At 39.6% G+C, this 20,081-nt stretch overlaps 1 protein-coding gene across 2 annotated transcripts in view; it reads left to right on the top strand.

Annotated features, from left to right (window-relative positions):
* The window catches only part of LOC136876032 (E3 ubiquitin-protein ligase ZNF598), a 210,503-nt gene that overhangs the window by 135,074 nt on the left and 55,348 nt on the right, over positions 1–20,081 (top strand). For both annotated transcript variants that reach the window (XM_067149643.2, XM_067149644.2), the window contains 2 exons: positions 324–436; positions 2,305–3,863. In XM_067149643.2, coding sequence (XP_067005744.2) covers positions 324–436; positions 2,305–3,863 — 1,672 coding nt within the window. The remainder of the gene's footprint in view (positions 1–323; positions 437–2,304; positions 3,864–20,081) is intronic.

Genomic DNA, 20,081 nt, shown 5'->3' on the forward strand with positions numbered 1-20,081 from the left:
CAACTAGCTCGAGCGCTGATTTTGGATGTGTTACTCAGTTCATGAATGTTAATACTATAGCACGGGTTCTGCATTTAATGTATATTCAAATAGGTTAGCGCCTATATTATCAGCATCAGCAGTGTAATAGCATACGATCTGTATTCTGCATAGTGTACGTGCTGGCTCACTGATTGATCTGACACACATCTCTTCTAAACCTTGAACACAGCCTTACAATCTGAAGAAATTACGGGAACTGAAATTATCCTGGACTGGTGACACTAGTACTAGTATGAGCGAGTTTTTTGTGAAGTCAATGCTTGTTTTTTTTTTTTTTTCAGTTCCTATGACTTCCTGAGGGAACACTTTCGGGCCGACCATTACCTCTGTGAGGAAGGAGGCTGTGTGGAGGAAAAGTTCACTTCTGCATTTCGATCTGAAATTGATTTAAAAGGTAAGTTACATTAAGCTCACGGGGAAGTTTTCCTTAACACATTATGACTGCCGCCAGCACGAGGCACATCTATAGATGTTTTGGAATACTAGTTTCCCATTGACGGGATCAACATGCAGCAAAATTTGCTATACCAATCAATTAAGCTTTTGTCTTTTGTTTCATAGTGTTGGCTACTGAGTGTATGCTTCGAAGCAGTGTATAGATTCGTTCAACTGTCGGAGGGAATCGAATCGCATTAGCGGCGAGCTCACGGCACACGGTGCTGAGTGGTGAGACACAAGACTTGCTCCACCGCAAGCGAGACATAAAGAAAGAATAATACAGACTCTCACTCTAAGCTTATTTGGAAATAATACACACACTTGCATTTCCACTAACAGCGAGGTTTAAATAATAGTAGATAAGCTAGTTGTAGTCTACACGATATCTATGAGTCCCAGAAATATGTGTTTTATATTGGGAAGAACTGCTCCAGCATTCTCTCATTTCGTATATCGCATCATTGCACAAGACTTCAGTCATCAAATCACGAGATTATTTAGTGGACTTGTCACTGTGAAGACCAGTGACTCTAAAGTGACATGTATCAATTCAGTAATGTGAACGTCAGTAAATTTCATGTTTAGATATGTTCTATTGTTGATGAAAGTTGAACTTTCAGAAGCTGTGGACATAACTTCCCCTGTGTATTATGTGGAGCAAAATAAATAAGCCTAATAATTCTGAGGAAATTGAGATGATAAAAATATGATACTCAGTGGTACAGTGGAGGCTTCTAATCCTAAAATGTAGTTTAAATGAGACTTTTTAAGAGCAGGTTGAAAGTGTTAATGGTTGGTTACCCTGTGAGATCATCTCCAATATACAAACAGCCTATGCTTAGTAGTAATGATAGCCTCAGTGTTTATAGCACGTGCTTTCTCAAGAACTGCAAGGTTGGTGACCCGGTCCTCCCATTTGATGTGAGGCGCTCTAGCTTCCTGATGGTAGAGGGTCCACATTTCACAACCGTAAAGCATGGTAAACCACAATCTTGATATGCACTGTAAGGTGCTGAGTGGGCAGTTAGCATTTGTTGAGAGGATACTTCCTACATACAAAAAGTGGTCAACCTGCTCCAGTGGAGTATCATAATAGAGATATTGAAAGCTGGGAGGTTTGGCCCATGTGCAGGCTGTGAGAGTACTTCGGATTTTTATGAACATTAATTTAGAGCCCAAAACAATCGCAAGCACTCTTGAAAGAAGTGACTGACTGATGCAGCTCCTCAGCTGCGGCAGCGTCATCTGCATACTGCAATTCCGTAATGGAGGAAATCTTAAGAAGCTCTTGGGAGTGAAGTCTAGCCAGGTTGAAACGGTATCTGACCTTTACACCTTGGTTGTCTGTAGATGTTCCATGTAGCATAGCAGCAAGCAACCACACATCCTTGTTCCATTCCATGAGTGATTGGAAATGGATCAGAGATAATATTTCTATGAACGACTTGAGCAGAAGAGCCATGACAAGCACTGTCCACATAGGTGGTCTTGGGACCGAGTCCAAAGCCTTTTCCAGATCACAGAACACTAGGTTGCTCTCAGCACACTGCGATTCGGGTAGGATAACCTGCTATAGATAGCAACGGTATAGTTTTAAGGTACCAACACCTCTATGTCCTTTCTTTTGCCAATACCTTTACAGCTTGGAAATGATCAGGTTTGACATAGTTCTGCTTGTAACAAGCATGTCATGGATTCAGAAAAGAACAGGCAATGCTGTTGGTATTTTTAAAAAATTGATAATTTTGAATAATTTTGCATACATATTGTAAATGAGACTTTCTTGTTCTGAAAGATAACATTGTTCGTCCTTGTTTTGTCTAGCTCACCGGGCATCTGTACATGGTCGCTCCATGGGAAAGGCTGCCGCAAAGCAAGCTCGCACCCTAGAACTGGAATTTACTTTAGCACCGAGACCCAGAGACGGAAGAGATGGAGCTCGCGGCGGACGCAGAGGAGGTCCCCGACCACGTTCCATGCAGGAGGAAGAACCGCAAGGGGCTGTTGGTGGTAGAAACGTCAGTGAACATTTTGAAGATACCTCAGCAGTGTTTCACAACGCACCCAATTTGAATACTAACTGTATTGAGGAGTTCCCCACCTTGAATGGAGGTGTGCCTGGCACTGCACCTCCATCGAGACCTAACTCTCGCCAGGTTGCTGTCAATAATAGTGCTTTAACCATCAGGACCATACGTCAGTCGCAGCCGCCTTTAGCAATCAACGATACCAATTTTCCCGCGCTAGGTTCTGACTTGGCCGGAAGTGGATGCAAAACTGTACGCTTGAGTGTTAATAGTAGTGGAGGTGATCGTTCTGGTGCAGGTGTTGCAAATGTTGTTAGAAATAATTCTACTAAAGTTCCCACCAATGTATCCATTCATGTTAACCATCGACCCAACGGTGCTCTCACCACTCGTCTGTCGAGCAGTCAAAACTTCAGAGTTCATCCTCGGTTAGAGGAGGATTTCCCTTCGTTATCCAATTCGAGAAGTAATGTTCCTACAACGTCTCAGTGGTTAGGTAGTCATGGAAATACTGGAGTTAAAACAAGAACTCAGCCTTCCACAAAGAAGGTAGTGGAAGACTTCCCATCGCTTAGTTCTAGACCTGGCACCAAGAACAATGTGGAGAAAAAGGCTTCTTCAGTGATTATTCCTGTTTCCTGTTCCTGGTCCAATGATACACCGTCTAATAGTGTTGGAAATATTAAAGTGAGGTCAAAGAAGAAGAAGCCTAATAAGAACTCTGCTGTGAACGAACAGGCGAGCATGGGTGACGCAGGGAAGAAGAAGAAGCCGTCGATAAGCAGAGAAGAGGAGATAGCTCTCAAACTGCAGGGCATTCTGAAATGTAATGAGGGGAAGTTGGAGCGCAAAAGATCAGAGTTGTTGATTGGGAACCTTGCTTCTGATGAAGAGGATGAGGACGAGCTGCCTGGGAACTGTCCTCCAGGATTTCTGCCTCAGTCTAGTAAAAGTACACCTGCTCCCCCTCCAGGTTTTTGTAGCGAAGTGAGTGATCCATGCGTCAAATCCCCTCCACCGGGCTTTTCTGTCACTTTAAATTCTGTTGCTCGTCCTCAACCAAACAGTTTGACATTTACCAATAGCAGTGGAGAGAGTTACTCTATCTTACCTGACAAACTGCATCGCTTTATTCCACCTCACGACTCTGATAGACGTAACCAAGCCTTGGTGACCAAAGTGCAGCGAAATGTTGACAACATGGATGAATTCCTTCAGATGTCTGCCTTATTTCGTCAGGGAAGCATATCTGCTCAAACTTTCTATGATCATTGCATGAAGACCATAGGATGTGAGGCATTCACTGACATCTTTCCTGAATTGCTTGTACTGCTTCCAGACATAGATAAGCAACAGGTATAGTATATACAGTTTTTGTGTGTGTGTGTTTTGCTCTCCTTCCCTGCAGCTTAAAAAGTCGCGCACCTGTTGGAACCCTCAAAGGTGTCTGGTGTGGTAAATGAAATGAATTAGATGAGCTTGCCAGTGTAGCGATAGTCTGCGTGTAGTAAACTCCAGAATAAAAATTCACTGGAAAAGAATTTAGTGAATTAAATCGTGATTGAAAGGAATCGCTAAGTGTTATCTCACAACTTCAGGGACCTTGCGTCAGATGAAAAATTGGACGTACTCTCCATTATTTGTGTGTGGGTAATTGACCATTATTGGTCTGTCTGTTCCATGTTCTTAGTCTTGAAATAATATACTTATAAGTTAGGCTCTAACTTATACACAACAAGAAGAAAGTACCACTGGGCGAGTTACATCCGGGAATCCCACTGTTGCTAGCCCTGAACATGGTTTCCTGTGGTTTCCCATTTTCACACCAGGCAAATGCTGGGGCTGTACCTTTATTAAGGCCACGGCTGCTTCCTTCCAACTCCTAGGCCTTTCCTATCTCATCGTCGCAATAAGACCTATCTGTGTTGGTGCGATGTAAAGCCTCTAGCAAGAAAAAAAGAGTACCAGATTTTCATAAATTAAAATGCACGCAAACACATATTCTTGAGGGGGAAAATGAGCAGTAATAATACCGTCTTACTAATAAACGGTGTATAACTTTTGTACAAGGTTTATGCACTGTTTATGTGAAACCCTTATAACTATATGCAGTCCTACTAAGAAGCTGTGTATACCAAGTTTATACACCTCTTCAGCATAAAATGTTACTAATAAACTGCATATAGGCTCTATCGTGTATAAGACTGTTATAATCAGTAATATTAATGCATGGCAATAGTTATACACAGGTTATACAGTCGCAGGACGTAGTTTAAGAAGTGTGTAAGACAATCCATTGCATTTAACAGTATTTCCATGCACTCGTATGAATACCATTGGTGGTGTAATTTGACGAATTGTGTTAATTACGAGTTCAGTGACTCAAGTGGATTGAAATAATGAACAATTGTGACGATTTAGCGCACGATATTTTAGGTATCGCCTGTTTAGGTTATGCACAATAGAGTCACTGAGTCTCTCTAGGGTAGGGTAACCAGATGTCCTGCTTTTCGCAGGATACTCCCTTTTCTAACACCCTATCCTGTGGTCCGCGAGGAGGCTCGAAAATTGTATAAATATCCTGCTTTTTATAAAATATCCTGCAAAAATACTGCAAAATATTTTTGCATTATAAATGGTTTCATTTCTTTTGCAGAATATGGTATATGTAATTATTAATGTTTTAAACGAATGAAAGGGAACGAGAAATAACAAATATTTAACTTAAGATGGCTACAGCTTCAAATATAAACACTCCCGTTTCCGGTTGTCTCGGTGCGGTCGTTACCTTCACGACGGGAAGAGCAGTTTGGAACAGTGTAGTTGTGTACTGGCGTTGTGACAACAGCTCTTTCACGGCTTTGAGTATAACGTAGGCAACGGTACTGATCAGGTAGTGTGGTTTAAGCTAGCCGTGGTAATCATGCCGAAAATTAAAGGTAAATGTGTACTAAATGCCGAATTGCAGTTTTTCTACTCACTTATAGTAGGCCTACCAGACAAATTGAAAAGTGACGTTCGCTGCACCAAATGTTCAGCTTTGTTTTCAAAAGCAAACGGCGGGAAAAGCGAATTTGTACGACATTTGGATACTAAGAAGCACAAACTCGATGACAATGCTGCTGCATCCAGCTCATTTCTCACTACTTTCTTTCGAGGAGCTGGACTGGGGTCACTGATCATAAATTGGCAGCTTCTGAAGGCAGGTTTGCATTCCATACTGTTAAACATAACCAAACATTTTGCATGTCTAAACTGCTTCAGAAGTGTTTCGAACCAAAATATTCGTGTGCTAAGACAAAGTGTAAATATATTGTCACTAATGTGATTAGTCCATTTGCAATATCTGAAGTGAAAAAGGACTTGAAAAATGTGAACTATGTCTCGGTCTACACAGACTCTTCAAATCATAAATCCACCAGACTTTACCCCTTCTTGTTTGCTATTTTATTTAAAACAAGCGGGTACAGGTAAAATTGTTAGATTTTGAAGAACAGGTAGGGGAAACTGCTGACATTATTTCGTTATTTGTCCTGCAAAAGCTAAATGATTTTCATCTTGAAAGTAAAGTGGTTGACTTTGTGCAGACAACACTAATACTAATGTTTATTACATCGTGCAGAAATCTCTTGAAAAATCAATTGTTGGTGTTGGTTCCAGTGCTCACATTGTCAACAATGCAATACAAACTGCTGTGGACTGTCTTCCAGTTTGTGTTCCAAGTGTAGTGCAGAAATCTACTCATATTTTCACATATATACTGTACGTGAGGCCTCCTTGATTGAGTTTTGGATTTCGTCGAAATTGAGTATTCCAAAGTTCTTGGTTTCAGTAGAACAAGGTGGCTTTCCTTGTTACCTTCCATTGAACGAGTACTGAAGTTGTATCCAGCCCTGAAATCATACTTTGAATCACAAAGCAGGTATATAATAATTTCGTGTGACTATTTCTAGCCGAATGCAGCCCTTGTGAGGCAGACCCTCCGATGAGGGTGGACGGCATCTGTTATATGTAAGTAACTGCGTGTTATTGTGGTGGAGGATAGTGTTGTATGTGGTGGGTGAGTTGCAGGGATGTTGGGGATAGCACAAACACCCAGCCCCTGAGCCATTGGAATTAACCAATGAAGGTTAAAATCCCCGACCCGGCCGGGAATCGAACCCGGGACCCTCTGTACCGAAGGCCAGTACGCCGACCGTTCAGCCAACGAGTTGAACATAAAGCAGGTGTCCAACTGTAATCAAACAGTTCTGTGAAGATCCCTTGTCTGAGGTGTGGTTGAATTTCTTGCATACTCAAGCAGCAATTTTTCACAGTGTTATTCAGTTATTAGGGGGCAACATGTTATGTTGGATGCTTGTAAGGTACGTACTTGAGGACCTCAGGAAAAAGCTCTCAAATAGGCTAGACTGTGTGTTTGTACCCTCAGTTGTTCAATCTAAACTAAAGAACCTTGACAATTATGGCTTAGTTACTGTTTCACATTTCAAGAAAAATGTTGAAATATTTTACTCTACTTTCTTGGAATACTTAGACCAGTGGACTTTTCATTTTTCTGAACTCAGTGTGTCAGTTTGGACATATCTTAAGTCTGTGTTTGAATGGAGTGATGTACATAGGTCATTAGATAATGTACTTAAGTACACTGGGAAAGACATGTGATACAATGTTTTTTGATGAGATTGTTAATGTCAGGGAATATGTCCCAGTTACTAAAGTAAAGGAATGGAATTTGGCTTGTACACCAACTCATTTGAGGTGGGTGGGAATATTCACTAATTTTGAAGATAGGAATATTGGCTTCAGGAATATCGGTGATATTGTAGAATTTGTGTTAAGCTTACCTGCTACAAATGCTCCTACAGAACGGATATTTTCATCAATCTTTGGACAAATGAAAAATCCAGGCTAAAGCGTAAAATGTAAAACACATGTTAATCGCTAGGTGTAACTTGGATTATAACTGCGTAGAGTTTTATGATATACTGCGTGGAAAGTACGACAGCCTGTCACTGCTACACATTAATGTAACACTGTGTGTTGCAATGTAAACAAATGTAATAGCATAATAGGTTAGTAGGTTAATAAAATTTGGTCATTTTTGTTATTGGAACATATTACTTCCTTTTTATAGCATCTAAAAATCAGTGTGTTTTTAAGTGTTATCATGCTGTAGTTAATATAATAATATACGATTCGTTGTACGCTTTTTATGCCTGGTATCGCTTAAAAGGAACGAGAAAAATCGGCGATCAACTTCGCTGCTAGATCATATTCACGATCAGGTCCTGCTTTTTGTCTCTGAATATCTGGTCACCCTACTCTTGGGTGTCTATGGCTGAATTTTAATGAATTGTTGCCCTAGCCGTCTCACACCTCCCGAAGAAGAAGAAGAAGAAGAAGAGAAGAAGAAGAAATCGTAATTGTAGTCCAACCTCCCAATTTGCATGGTCAAGCTGCCTGAACTGCTTTCATCAATAATTACTTTTAAGGTGACAAAAAATGAAGAGCAGGTATTATGTGACTAACAGACAATGTTCTTTACAAATTCATCTTAATTTATATTTAAAGAGATGGAATGACAAAGAATAACTATGAAATAAATCTTTTTTTTTGTGTAATAATGTGTTACTGCTTAATAGACTTTAGAAATTGCGAGTTTATTATACATTATCTGCCTCTGTGAAGATCTTTCTCAAATTTGAGTACGATATAAAAAGGGACATATTCCTTGACATAAAAAATGGTATAACTTGAAAACTGTACGCAATATGATTTCCATACTTTGTAGTTGAATACGCAGAAATATGATGTATAAATGCCTAATAGAAACTTTTTTGATCAAACCTTTGTTTTAGCTGCAAAACAGGTTTTCCTTTCTCCTCAAAAGTAAGGATTTTGGAATGTGTACCCTTTTTAACTCTCCGATTCAATTACAATTGCTTACATTTTCCGTACTATCTCAGTTAGGAGCTATTGATCTTAAGCTTTTCCATTTCTTTTTTGGCGTTCAGTACACAAGCAAGCTGAAGAAATGTTGATGTTTATATCAATATAAGCCAATACAATATCCACCTGTCTCAGTTTGTGTTGCAACTGCCTTTTCGATACGCCGTGCTACTGCGCAGTTTTCCGGAAAGTTTTGCTCGTAGATAACCAGCAGAAGCGATCATAAAGGCGGTGAACGTGCGAAATACGTCAGTGAACTACAGGAAGAGATTCCTACGACTTAGAACGAGTGTATACGTGCTGTATAGCAATACAATGCGTATACCACGTTTATTAGTAAGAAAAACTTGAAACGCTTATACAGGGTTTATTCACTGTATAACTAAACAAGTGTTAAACAACCGTATAAGAACTTTTTATTAGTAAGACCCACAGACATTAATAGTAATTGAGAACATCAAAACACACAATGCTAAATAATCTCTGATATGAGATAAACAATCATACCTTTCTAACTCTTATGTACAATATTATATAGAAGGAAGGATCCACCTTTCAATACTCCATTGTTAAGTTGAACCAGATGGAAGTTACAACCTGTTCATTTGGGACCGGTTTCAACACATTTGAAGTGTCATCAGCCATTGAGCAAAGCAGTGCAACAATTAAGTCGTAAAGGGCTAAAAACTACTAACACAATGATCACAGGCAAAAATTTAACACTATTTTGTGGCGAAACAAATGCAGTTGTTGAAGTTCATAAGCAGCTCTAGTACAATCCTGGTCTGCCGTATTCACATATGAAGACGTAACAAGATGTTGTATTTGAGATCGATAACGAGTTAAAGGACTTGTTCTAAGATGCAAACTTGAGGGATAACTTGTTATGAAATTGAACTTGATATGCAGTTATGTATAGTTGTTGCTAGGCAGGTCTTGTAGGCATTTGTTTCTCCGGCCGAAGAGTAAAAGATGAGGTAATTGAAGTCTTAGGAAAACGGTGTAGGACTTAATTACGACCATTCGAAGCGGATATATAAATTATAAAAATAATTTAAATCATTAAAAAGAATAAAACCAAATAAAAATATATAAAAAATAGGAAGAAATTTTAAAAGAAATCGCATTGTGAGGCTCAACTCGAAACAGCTTGCCGTGGTGATTGATAAATGAATGGGAGATGATAAATAGCGAAAAGGGTGGGGAATAATGAGCACTTATTAGAGGGAGGGAAAGGAAAAAGGGGGGGGGGGGGTGTTATCGAAGGAGGATCATGGGAGTGTTGTAGAAGGGGGAAGTGGCATGAGAGGGTATTGTGTAAATTGTGAAAGATTGAACGCTTGCTTGTTGACTTCAGGTTATTTAAAATGGAAATAATAAAATTGAAAAGGGCATTGGGCTTCTCAGAAATATCATTCAGGTTAAGATTTGGATTGAAAAACTGGTTGCGGTGTATAAAACAGTTTTCAGTGATGTCTAGGAGAGGGCCTTTATTTAGAGTGCTGAGAATTTCAATATCCTGGTCTATTGTTGTGAAAATATGTTTTGTGTCATGTATATGTTGCACCACTGCCGAAAATCTGTTGTATTTTATTGCATTAATGTGTTCAAAGTACCTAATGTTGAAATTACAACCAGTTTGACCTATGTAAGAAGAGTTACAGTTGTTGCACTTAAAACGGTATACGCCTGATTTAGAAAAGACACTTGTTTTATGTAATAATTCAAGGTTTCTATTATTAGTTCAAAAAGAAATCATGGTATTGTGTTTTTTGAAGACATTAGCAATTCTGTAGGCATTTATATTGTATGTGAATGTGGAGTAATCATATATCATAGAAAGAAAGAGATATCCACCTGATCATTTTTTTTTTTTTTTTTTTTTTTTTTTTTTTTTTTTTTTTTTTTTTTTTTTTTTTTTTTTAAGAGAACCGGTTTCGACTCCTCACAGTCATCTTCAGCTGTCATACATTTACATTAGACTACACATTCTCAGTAGTAATACCTTGCCAAATTTAAAACAATTTTGTATTGAATGACATTAAGTAGTCATGTTTTTGAGTGGTTATCTTGTTCGTATATTTAAATTTGTTTGAAGACTAATAATAAAAGGATAACTATTTGAAACACATTAAAAGTTTACATTATCTGGTAAAACACATTGCTATGTACATTTGTACTATCACCTTTCAAGTTATACAGATAAAACAAGTTCTTAAATCAATTCGTCAGGTGTAAAAAGGTAATATGCTTGAATGCAGCTGTTGTCAAGTGAAGAAACATGTATAGGAAGTTAGATTGACATATACATAATGAAACGTATTACGTTCATAATAATAGTAAAATAGGTAACTTAAAAACTGTGTTGATTGACATATTAAATATAAACCATGTAAAACACATTAATTGCACAGAAGGTAAAATTACACTCCAAGATGCAAATGTCTATTGATGAATCAAATGAATAGTATAAACATTCATGAAGGTATATGTTGAGCTCATATGGGGCATTTGTTTCATTGCGTATACATGCTACGTTCATATGGGACACTTTGCATCATTGTATAATGTTTACATAGAGTCCAAGCACTGTGTAGCATTAATATGTTAAAAGTGTACGCGCCAAGCAGCCAAGCTGTACGCTTCCCAACCATTCAACAGCAATAGTTATCAGATGTCAGAGACTGGAAGGGGGCCACCTACAACAACTGTTTTTACACACCAGTGTATCCTGCTTTTAACGGTTTCAAGATTAACAACTTCAGCAGCACACACTCATCTTCAAACCAGAACGATCGACTCGGCTTCGTATTGTCAAACATTGAACTGGTTGCGTAAGGCAATTAAAGAAAAGTGGCGGGGAAACCTGAGACATTCGAACTGCTGCAGCGATTCAAGTGGGAGGTATGGCAACAGCCCAGAGTTAGCGCAATGTGATTATCCTGTGTTGGGCAAGGAGGTGCAAGCAGCTGTCATAGCGCTGGAGGTGATTTCCATGTTGCCTACATGTAGGTGGAAGTGTAACTACTTTTTGATTCGCCCTCGTAAATGGAGACAATGGACCCTGTCACCATAAGGGAAAAGGAAAGGATTATTATTATTTTATTAGATAATTCTATTTATCTTTTAAAAGAAAAAAGGGCCACATTCCCTCTTACTGGTAACTCGTTGGCAAATATGGAATATTTAGAAGGTTTCATTAATTTTCTCTTAGCAGCAGATCAAAGGACCACACTTAAGGTCCAGAGATCATACTGCTCAGTGACTCACCTTTGAACTTAGATGTGTCTCAATGAGATGGCAGAAAAACTAAGTCATATGTTAACATTACCAGGAAAGTAAGGAGAAACAGACTGCAGTTCCAATTCTAGACCATCTACATGGAAAAGCATTTGAGGATATAGATTGCAATTGGTTTGACCAAAAACGGGCAGATGTGGCCAAACGACATCATGAGATTCGTCAGAGCGCTTTAATTCAAATGTTGTCACAGCAGAGCCAATTTACAAAGCAGATAAAAGTGGCATTTACCAACTACAAGATGGAGGTTTTGCTCCAGGCGGGACATTGTACCCAACTAAACGATCACAATCAGTGGCACCTTAGTTTGAGTCTCATCACTGGATTGTGTGCTCTACCTCATCACTGGTCCACACTGAGAAAGGCAAGTGAGTGGCTGGCTGCTAGCAGGAGATGGTGGGTTCGAACCCCACTCTCAACAACCCTAAAAATGTAAAACAAGAGCTAAAAGGTTTCCACCTATTCAGTACTTTTTTTTCTTCTTCGTTTTGGCCTGCTAGAAAGCACGGGGCCCAGTATTTTCTGACTATTTTCAGTAAAAGAAGAGTTGCATATATTTGATACAAGACCGAAACTAGTATGTAACTTTTTTAAGTTACAATAAATGAGTATTGAATAGGTGGAAACTTGGAATAATGTAAGCCCTGAAGGAGGTTTCCATGGTTTCTGATTTACACACCAGGGAAATGCCACGGCCACTCCTTTCACATTCCTAGCTCTTTCCTATCCCATCGTCTCCATAAGACCTATCTTGTGTCAGCGCAACGTGAAGCAAATTGAGGAAAAATTGTCCTTTCTGTGAGTAAACAAGCAGCACGAATAGAGTCCGCACTCAACCACGTTGCGTCTTTTTAATATGGACAGTTTCCTTAACCTGTTGTCAATCATGTGTTTGAATATATTCATATTATGTCAGAGGAGGTGTATCAGGTGATACACCTGTTTCCCAGATTGGAACCATTCACGTGGCAGGCAGATCATCTGGTCCTGTTGCCTTCCCACGGCTCTTGTCCCTTCTGTCTTCGTTATCTGTATGATTGGTCGATGAACTGAGCTGCACAATGTTACTTAGCTGAAAGTCCGGTCTGCAACTTCTATAAGGAGCATACTGTTCTCATCATTGATTCTATAAAACATTTTGATGTTGGTTCTACTTCTATGCTGCTGTTTATCTAGTCTGTAGATACTTTGTTCGCCAGCTGGTGTATCTTGTTTCTCGTAGATTTAATCGAGATTATCTTTTAAAAGAAAAAAGGGCCACATTCCCTCTTACTGGTAACTCGTTGGCAAATATGGAAAATTTAGCTTTAGCTCTTGCAACTGCATTCATTGTTGAATTTCTGGCTTCATGATATGCCTTTCGATTTTCTTCTGTCTTTGACTCAAACGCTTGATAGAGTTTCTTTGTTCCACAGACCTCTCTCTTACAAAGGAATTATCAACTGACATTGCAGAGGATGAAGGGACCATAAAATGATGATCTATAAAAAATTAGCTGCCATTTCGAACTGGTAGGAGTGTGACAATGCAGCTACTGGACAATCCTATCTTGCTCGCTCGCATGGTGGAGTGGATTTGCAGGCAGGTCACTGCACGCCGGGAATGAATGTGAAACAAATAAGGTGCATTAATCGCATGATAAAAACACCGCAGGCAACGAATATGCACTTTAAGGCCACGTTGTTATTTACAGTTTCTTGTTTGAAGACAATATTTTGCAGGCACTTCAAACTCGGGAGGTCTCTCCGTTGTGTAATTGGTTGCGAACCACAAATACCGTATTTACGCGAATAATCCCCGCATACTTTTTTTTTAAAAATGCACGAAATTGGGGTGCAGGTTTTATTTACGTCAAGGTTGCAACACGCTCCTGCTTCACGTAGTTTTCTGTGTTGGGTGTACAGTTGTGCTTTGTGTGACTGCAGATGGAAGAAAACTGCCCCCATATGTCATACTTAAATGGAAAGCAATTCAGACTTTTAATTGAAAACTGCCTTTACATTTAAAAAAATAGTTTTTACAGAGTAATTTGAATTCAAATGTTCTCCGCGTCATGATAGAACGCGTCTTCCAGATTGTGCAGAGGTAGTTTTCCGCACTTTCTCTTGCTTCAGTGTGCTTCATATTTGCTAAGTTTGAGAGAAATTGTAATTTGTTACTATTCAGCATTTTAAGGATCGCCACAATATCACGCAGCAGGCAGTGTGCGAAGAAACAGAATCTGCGAACACTGGCGATGCTGACAGTTGGCGAAAAAGCATAACTGATAATTATAATCAATTCGTGCGCATCGAACATTGTCAATGCTGATGAAACTGCAGCTTTCTTTTTTAATGCAAAGATCAAATGGACTTACAGTTTTAAAAGAGATGGGGTCACTGTACTGCAGGGCCATCCACACAGCACTCCCTAAGCGCTAGCGCTAGCGGTTTGCCCGCCGCGCCAAAGTGAACAGACGATGCCTAGTCTATCCAATGCACTTTGTTGACAGTGTGTAACTAAACCAGTTTCTCAGTTGTCATGACTGAATATCATACAAAAGAAAAAGGAGTGGTGAAGCAGCAGCCGCCTTTAAAGCAGACTGGGAAGTTTCTGTACAGCTTATAAAGGGCATGCCAATTGTTTAGTGTGCCATTGAGATTTAATTTGTTAAAAAAAAAACACCACCATTTGGAACGGCACCACAGGGATGATTACGGTGATTTGACAGACGCCAGTCGCCAATCGAAGTTGGAAGAATTGAAAGAAAATTTCAAGCAATACTAAGTATTATTGTTTTAATTTTAAAATGGGAATGAAGAAATTATTTAATTATCTGAAGAACACTAAAATTGTGACTTGCCTGACAGGAGATAGAGAAGAGTGAGGTTGGTGAACCCATTTTACGAGCAAGTTACAAATGTTTGATGTGAATTGCCAAAGCTGGGAAATTTAATCAAGGAGTGCCTAATGGACGCAGCAGCTTGTATTGTCCTATGGAGCTAGTAGAGAAATTTGACAAAATCTCTTTCTCCTCAAACTGTGGCTCGCAGAATAGACGACATGGCCATTGATATGGAACAGCAATTAATGGAGACGGCAGCAAATTTTGTATCTTTTTCTCCATCGCCCTCGACAAATCAACCGACATTGCGGACACAGCTCAGCTCGTTATTTTAATTCGGGGAGTGGATGACGATCTGAGTCACCGAGGATTTCCTAAACTTGGTAGCTCTCAATGACATCACTGCCGGTTTCGATATGTTCCAAGGTGTTTCTGAGTCAATGGGATTAAAATGGGAGCGGTTGACGGGTGTAACGACGGATGGAGCTCCTGCTTTACGTGGTCTACTCACGGGGTTCCTCAGCTATGTAAAATTAAAAATGGCTGAGATTGCCAGTATATCCATTGCTTGATATACCAGGAGGCAATCAGTGCAATAGTCGCCAAGTTTAAAGATATAATGGGAACAGTTGTGCTCCCATGAAAGATTTCTCGGATAACGTCGAAGCGGAGTATCCGAATATCCCGTACCTTGCAGAAGTAAGATGGCTGACCAAGGCGACGGTGCTTCAGCGTGTTTTTTGCTTGAGCGGCCCAAAGTTCTTTCGCGTGATCCTAAGTGGGTGGCGGACTTGGCATTTGTAAGTGACATTACTGCCCATCTGGAATACTTTGTGCACTTCGCTTCAGGGCGAAAATCACAATATCAGCGATTTGGTGGAAAAAATTAAAGCGGTCAAAAAAAATTGATTTTGTGGGAAAACCAGTTGCGTGCATGGAACACATGACATTTTCCATTGCTTGAAACGGTGAAAGAAGGTGTTGTCGACTATGATGAGTACTTGCAAGTAATTTGCCAATTAGAAGAACAATTTGAAAAGAGATTTTCAGAATTATCAGAACTCCAAGCTGTGTTACATGTATTTGTTCGAACATTTTCTCTTAATGCAGACAGTGTTCCACAGCTATTTCAATTAAAGTTGATTGAACTGCAGTGCAGTGTTTCTCTTAAAGACTGCTAATGTCATGAAGTTTAAAAGAATTTTACAGCATCTTTCCACAAGAAGAATACCCCCTTTTGTATAAACATGCATGTTAAGTTCTGTCAGTGTTCAGCTCAACGTACATTTGTAAGCATTTTACCTTTCTTAAGCTTACAATGAGCGATAGAAACTTGCGATATTGTTTAAGAATAGCTGTGTGCAGAAATATTGTACCCAATTTGGAGAATATTTTTTGCTCCAAAACTAAAAGCTCATAAAGACGACTGAGCCAAAGTCACTCAAGGTCTGTATTGTGTGTTCATATTGGTAAAATTTTGTAGAATTTTCCTCTCAGATATGTTCAAATTTCAGTTTTAAATAAATTCCATTATTCTTTACTTAACATTTAAATTCGTTTCCTGCACATTCCGTACACCGGAGTACCATTCGATTTGTATATGGAGTATATTTGTTATGGCAAAACAGCCCTATCAGTACGATGTCAACAATCCCACAAAAGCCGTTGGCCACACGATTGTACGTACGTATCTAGTCAGCGCGGTCCGAACATCGTCCGTCTGTCTCAGGTCTCCTCGTTGCCACAGTGTAGTGGTGGTAGGGGAAGGAGTGCTGGTCGGACTCCCCAGTGCTCCCAGAGCGCAATGACTGGATGGCCCTGCTCTACTGTGTTGCAATGCAGACGGAAGCGAAAGACTTCCTCCCCTCGTCATAGGAAAGTTCAATGAGCCACTATGTTTCCGCGCAAGTACAAGGCATCTAAAAATGCAAACAGTACAGTAATCCAAAAAATAAGGCACTTGCACAGGGGAGCCAGCATAATTTGTCCTTGTCTTTGAATCTTTTTTTTCCTTTTTTTCCTTTCGTTGCATGAGGCTCTTTGCCAGTGATTTATCCAAGTGCATTATTTGAATAGTGTAAATGCACCTTGTTGGATACATTTTGGAAATAGTTTTTTTCCATGGAATTTGAAAGATTGAAACTGTGGATCAAGGTGAATGCATGCATTAATGGGTTTTAGAATATTTTGTGACGCGGTAAGGGTTGATATTTCTGAATTACGACAGAAGTGCCATAGTTAAAATTGAAATAATTGATAAAGAGATTCAACCTATTCAATACAAAAGAATAAGAAATGTAGTGAATTACATTCCTATTTAATAATAAGTAGAAGTGGTACCGGTTTCAACCCTAGTCCAGGTCATCATCAGCCGATTAAAACATGAAAAACAATGCATAGGAAAAGGAAATGAAAGATCAAGTACAGTCCGGATCAGTAGAAGAGGCGATATAAAAATGAACGGGGGTAGACACTGTAAAACTCAGAAGAAGTAAAATGCAAGTCACTCAAAAGAAAACAGTGCGCAATTCTCTGAGCGGCAGCATGGCACACGCAGCACTAGGCAAAGTCCCACAATGTTTACGAATAGCGGAGAATGGTTAAATGAACCAGTTTTTAAACACTGTCAGGTCAAATCACAATCGAACACATACGAAGATCCATAATCGTGCAGGAGTTGAAGACGAGTAGATCCTTTTAAAAAAAAAAAAGAAAAGATAGAATAAATTAATGGAGGGAGAGGAATAGTGGAGTAAGATAAGAATAAAAGAAATTAAAATTAAATGGTGTTGAGGAAGGATAACATAGGGAGATAGATGGAGGGGTAGTTTAGGGTGGGTTATTGAAGGTAGAAAATGTGGGTAGGAACTTTGTAAGGCATGGAAAATAGAATTGGGGTTTTGAAATTCAGAATTTTTGAGAAGAATTAGGAAGTTGAAAAGGATGTTGGGTTTTTCAGAAATATCGTTTAAGTTGAAATTAGGGTTGAAGTATTGATCAAGGTGAATAAAGCAATTTTCAGTAGTGTTTAAGAAGGGGCCTTTGTTTATGATTTTTAAGTATTTTCATGTCTTTTTCAATATTGGTGAAACTATGCTTGGAGTCTTGTATGTGTTGTCCTATGGTGGAGAATCTATTGTATTTAATGGCGTTGATATGTTCGGAGTATCTGATATTGAAGTTGCGGCCGGTTTGTCCGATGTAGGAGGAATTGTTGCATTTGAATCTGTACACTCCGGATTTAGAAAAAGCATTAGATTTATTTAGTGATTTAGAGTTGTGTAAAATATCCAAATTTCTATTATTAGTTCTAAACAAAATTTTCATGTTGTGTTTTTTTTAAAATATTAGTTATTTTATAAGCACCTTGAGTGAAAGTGAAAGTGGAAAATGCAGTGGGTTTTGTTATGTCCTTAGATAAAGTGGTTTTAGGACGGTGTTCGAATTTGTTGATGATGCGGTTTATGAAGGAGTTGTTAAAGCCATTGAATTTAGCGATGTTACGGATGGTGTTCAATTCATTATTTAAATCTCTTTTAATCATAGGGGTGTTGAAGACACGAAAAATTAAGCTGTTATAGGTAGCACGTTTATGTGCTTGAGGGTGCGAAGAATCTTGTCGTATTGTGGTTGCTGTTTGGGCTGGTTTTCTGAATACTTTGTGCCTGACAGTGTTTAAGAACTGGCTCATTTAACTGTTCTCCGCTATTCGTAAACATTGTGGGACTTTGCCTAGCGCTGCGTGTGCCATGCTGCCGCTCAGAGAATTGCGCATTGTTTTCTTTTGAGTGACTTGCATTTTACTTCTTCTGAGTTTTACAGTGTCTACCCCCGTTCATTTTTATATCGCCTCCTCTACTGATTCAGACTGTACTTGATCTTTCATTTTCTTTTCCTATGCATTGTTTTTCATGTTTTAATCGGCTGATGATGACCTGGACTAGGGTCGAAACCGGTACCATTTCTACTTATTATTGAATGGCAATGTAATTTACTACATTTCTTATTCTTTTGTATTGAATAGGTTGAATCTCTTTATCAATTATTTCAATTTTAACTGTAATATTCTTCAATACGGAACAATGAAATTTCTAACTTTAAATATAGAAGTGCCATAGCGGGAAATCATACAGTACAGTGTTGCAATGCACACGGAACGGACAGACTTCCTACTTCCTCCCCTCGTTCAGTAAGCCATGGTGTTTCCTACTTTCTGTGCAAGTACAAAGCATCTGAAATGCATACAGTACAGTAATCCACTTGCACAGGGGAGCCAGCATAGATTTCTCCTCGTCTTTGAATATTTTTTTCTATCATTGCATGAGGTTATGTTTGCCAGTGAGTTAGCCAAGTGCATTATTTGAATACTGTAAATGTGCCTTGTTGGATACGTTTCGGAAATAGTTTTTTTTTTTTTTTTTTTTTTTTTTTTTCCCTCATGGCATTTGAAAGATTTAAACTATTGTAATGGTTATAGCGTCTGCCATGTCAACTGGCAGTGGGCCCGGCTCAGCACCGTATAGACCCACCCCGTACGGTTCAACTGCGCCAATCACTAGCAGCGCTGTCCGACTCTTTGGTTGAACGGTCAGCGTACTGGCCTTCGGTTCAGAGGGTCCTGGGTTCGATTCCCGGCCGGGTCGGGGATTTTAACCTTAATTGGTTAATTCCAATGGCCTGGAGGCTGGGTGTATGTGTTGTCTTCATTTCATCCTCATCATGACGCGCAGGTCGCCTACAGGAGTCAAATAGAAAGACCTGCACCTGGCGAACCGAACCCGTTCTGGGATATCCCGGCACTAAAAGCCATACGACATTACATTACATTACTAGCAGCGCTAAGTGATAGGCCAGCCCCACTCGGTTCCGCTCGCGGTCCTGTAGCAGAGGAGTATGGAAATGACTCCACGATTAATCTGGAGTGTTCCATCTCGCGATGTTCCTGGATCCATCCAGCTCCGGACGATTCTAGAAGAGCCAGCGCAGGTATATAAGAGAGGAACGACCTGCCTGGAGTGAGTGAGAGTTAGGCTGAGGTAGAAGTTGGTGTGGTTCAGTCGTGAGCGACTGCCAGTGTAGTGAAGTGTGTGAACTGCCGTGATTATCGGACTAGTGTGCTACAGTGTGGACTGTCGGCGAAGGAGAGAACGTGTAGCCATGCGACGCGGGACCTTGTGTCCAAGTGTAAAACTGTGTAGTGTGAGAACAAGTGAGAAACGATGGGAGAGAGAGCGCGCGCGAACTGTGTGAACTTGTGTTATGAGCAAAAGTTATGTGTAGTCTTGTGTAGTTTAGTGCGTAGCTAATAAATCTTAGTATTGAAGCTACCAGTCTAGTGTTAATTGATCATACTACCCCGCCAACTCGTACACTATGAATCAATGTTAACTGCTTGCAGTAACGGGTCTTATATTATTTTGTGACGCAGCAAGGGTTGGTATTTCTGAATTATGAGTTGGCGGTTCATTCGAAATCTCGTAATTTGAAGTCACATTTTTGTG

Source organism: Anabrus simplex, chromosome 6, assembly GCF_040414725.1.
Source record: "Anabrus simplex isolate iqAnaSimp1 chromosome 6, ASM4041472v1, whole genome shotgun sequence".
NCBI classification, from domain to species: Eukaryota; Metazoa; Arthropoda; class Insecta; order Orthoptera; family Tettigoniidae; genus Anabrus; species Anabrus simplex.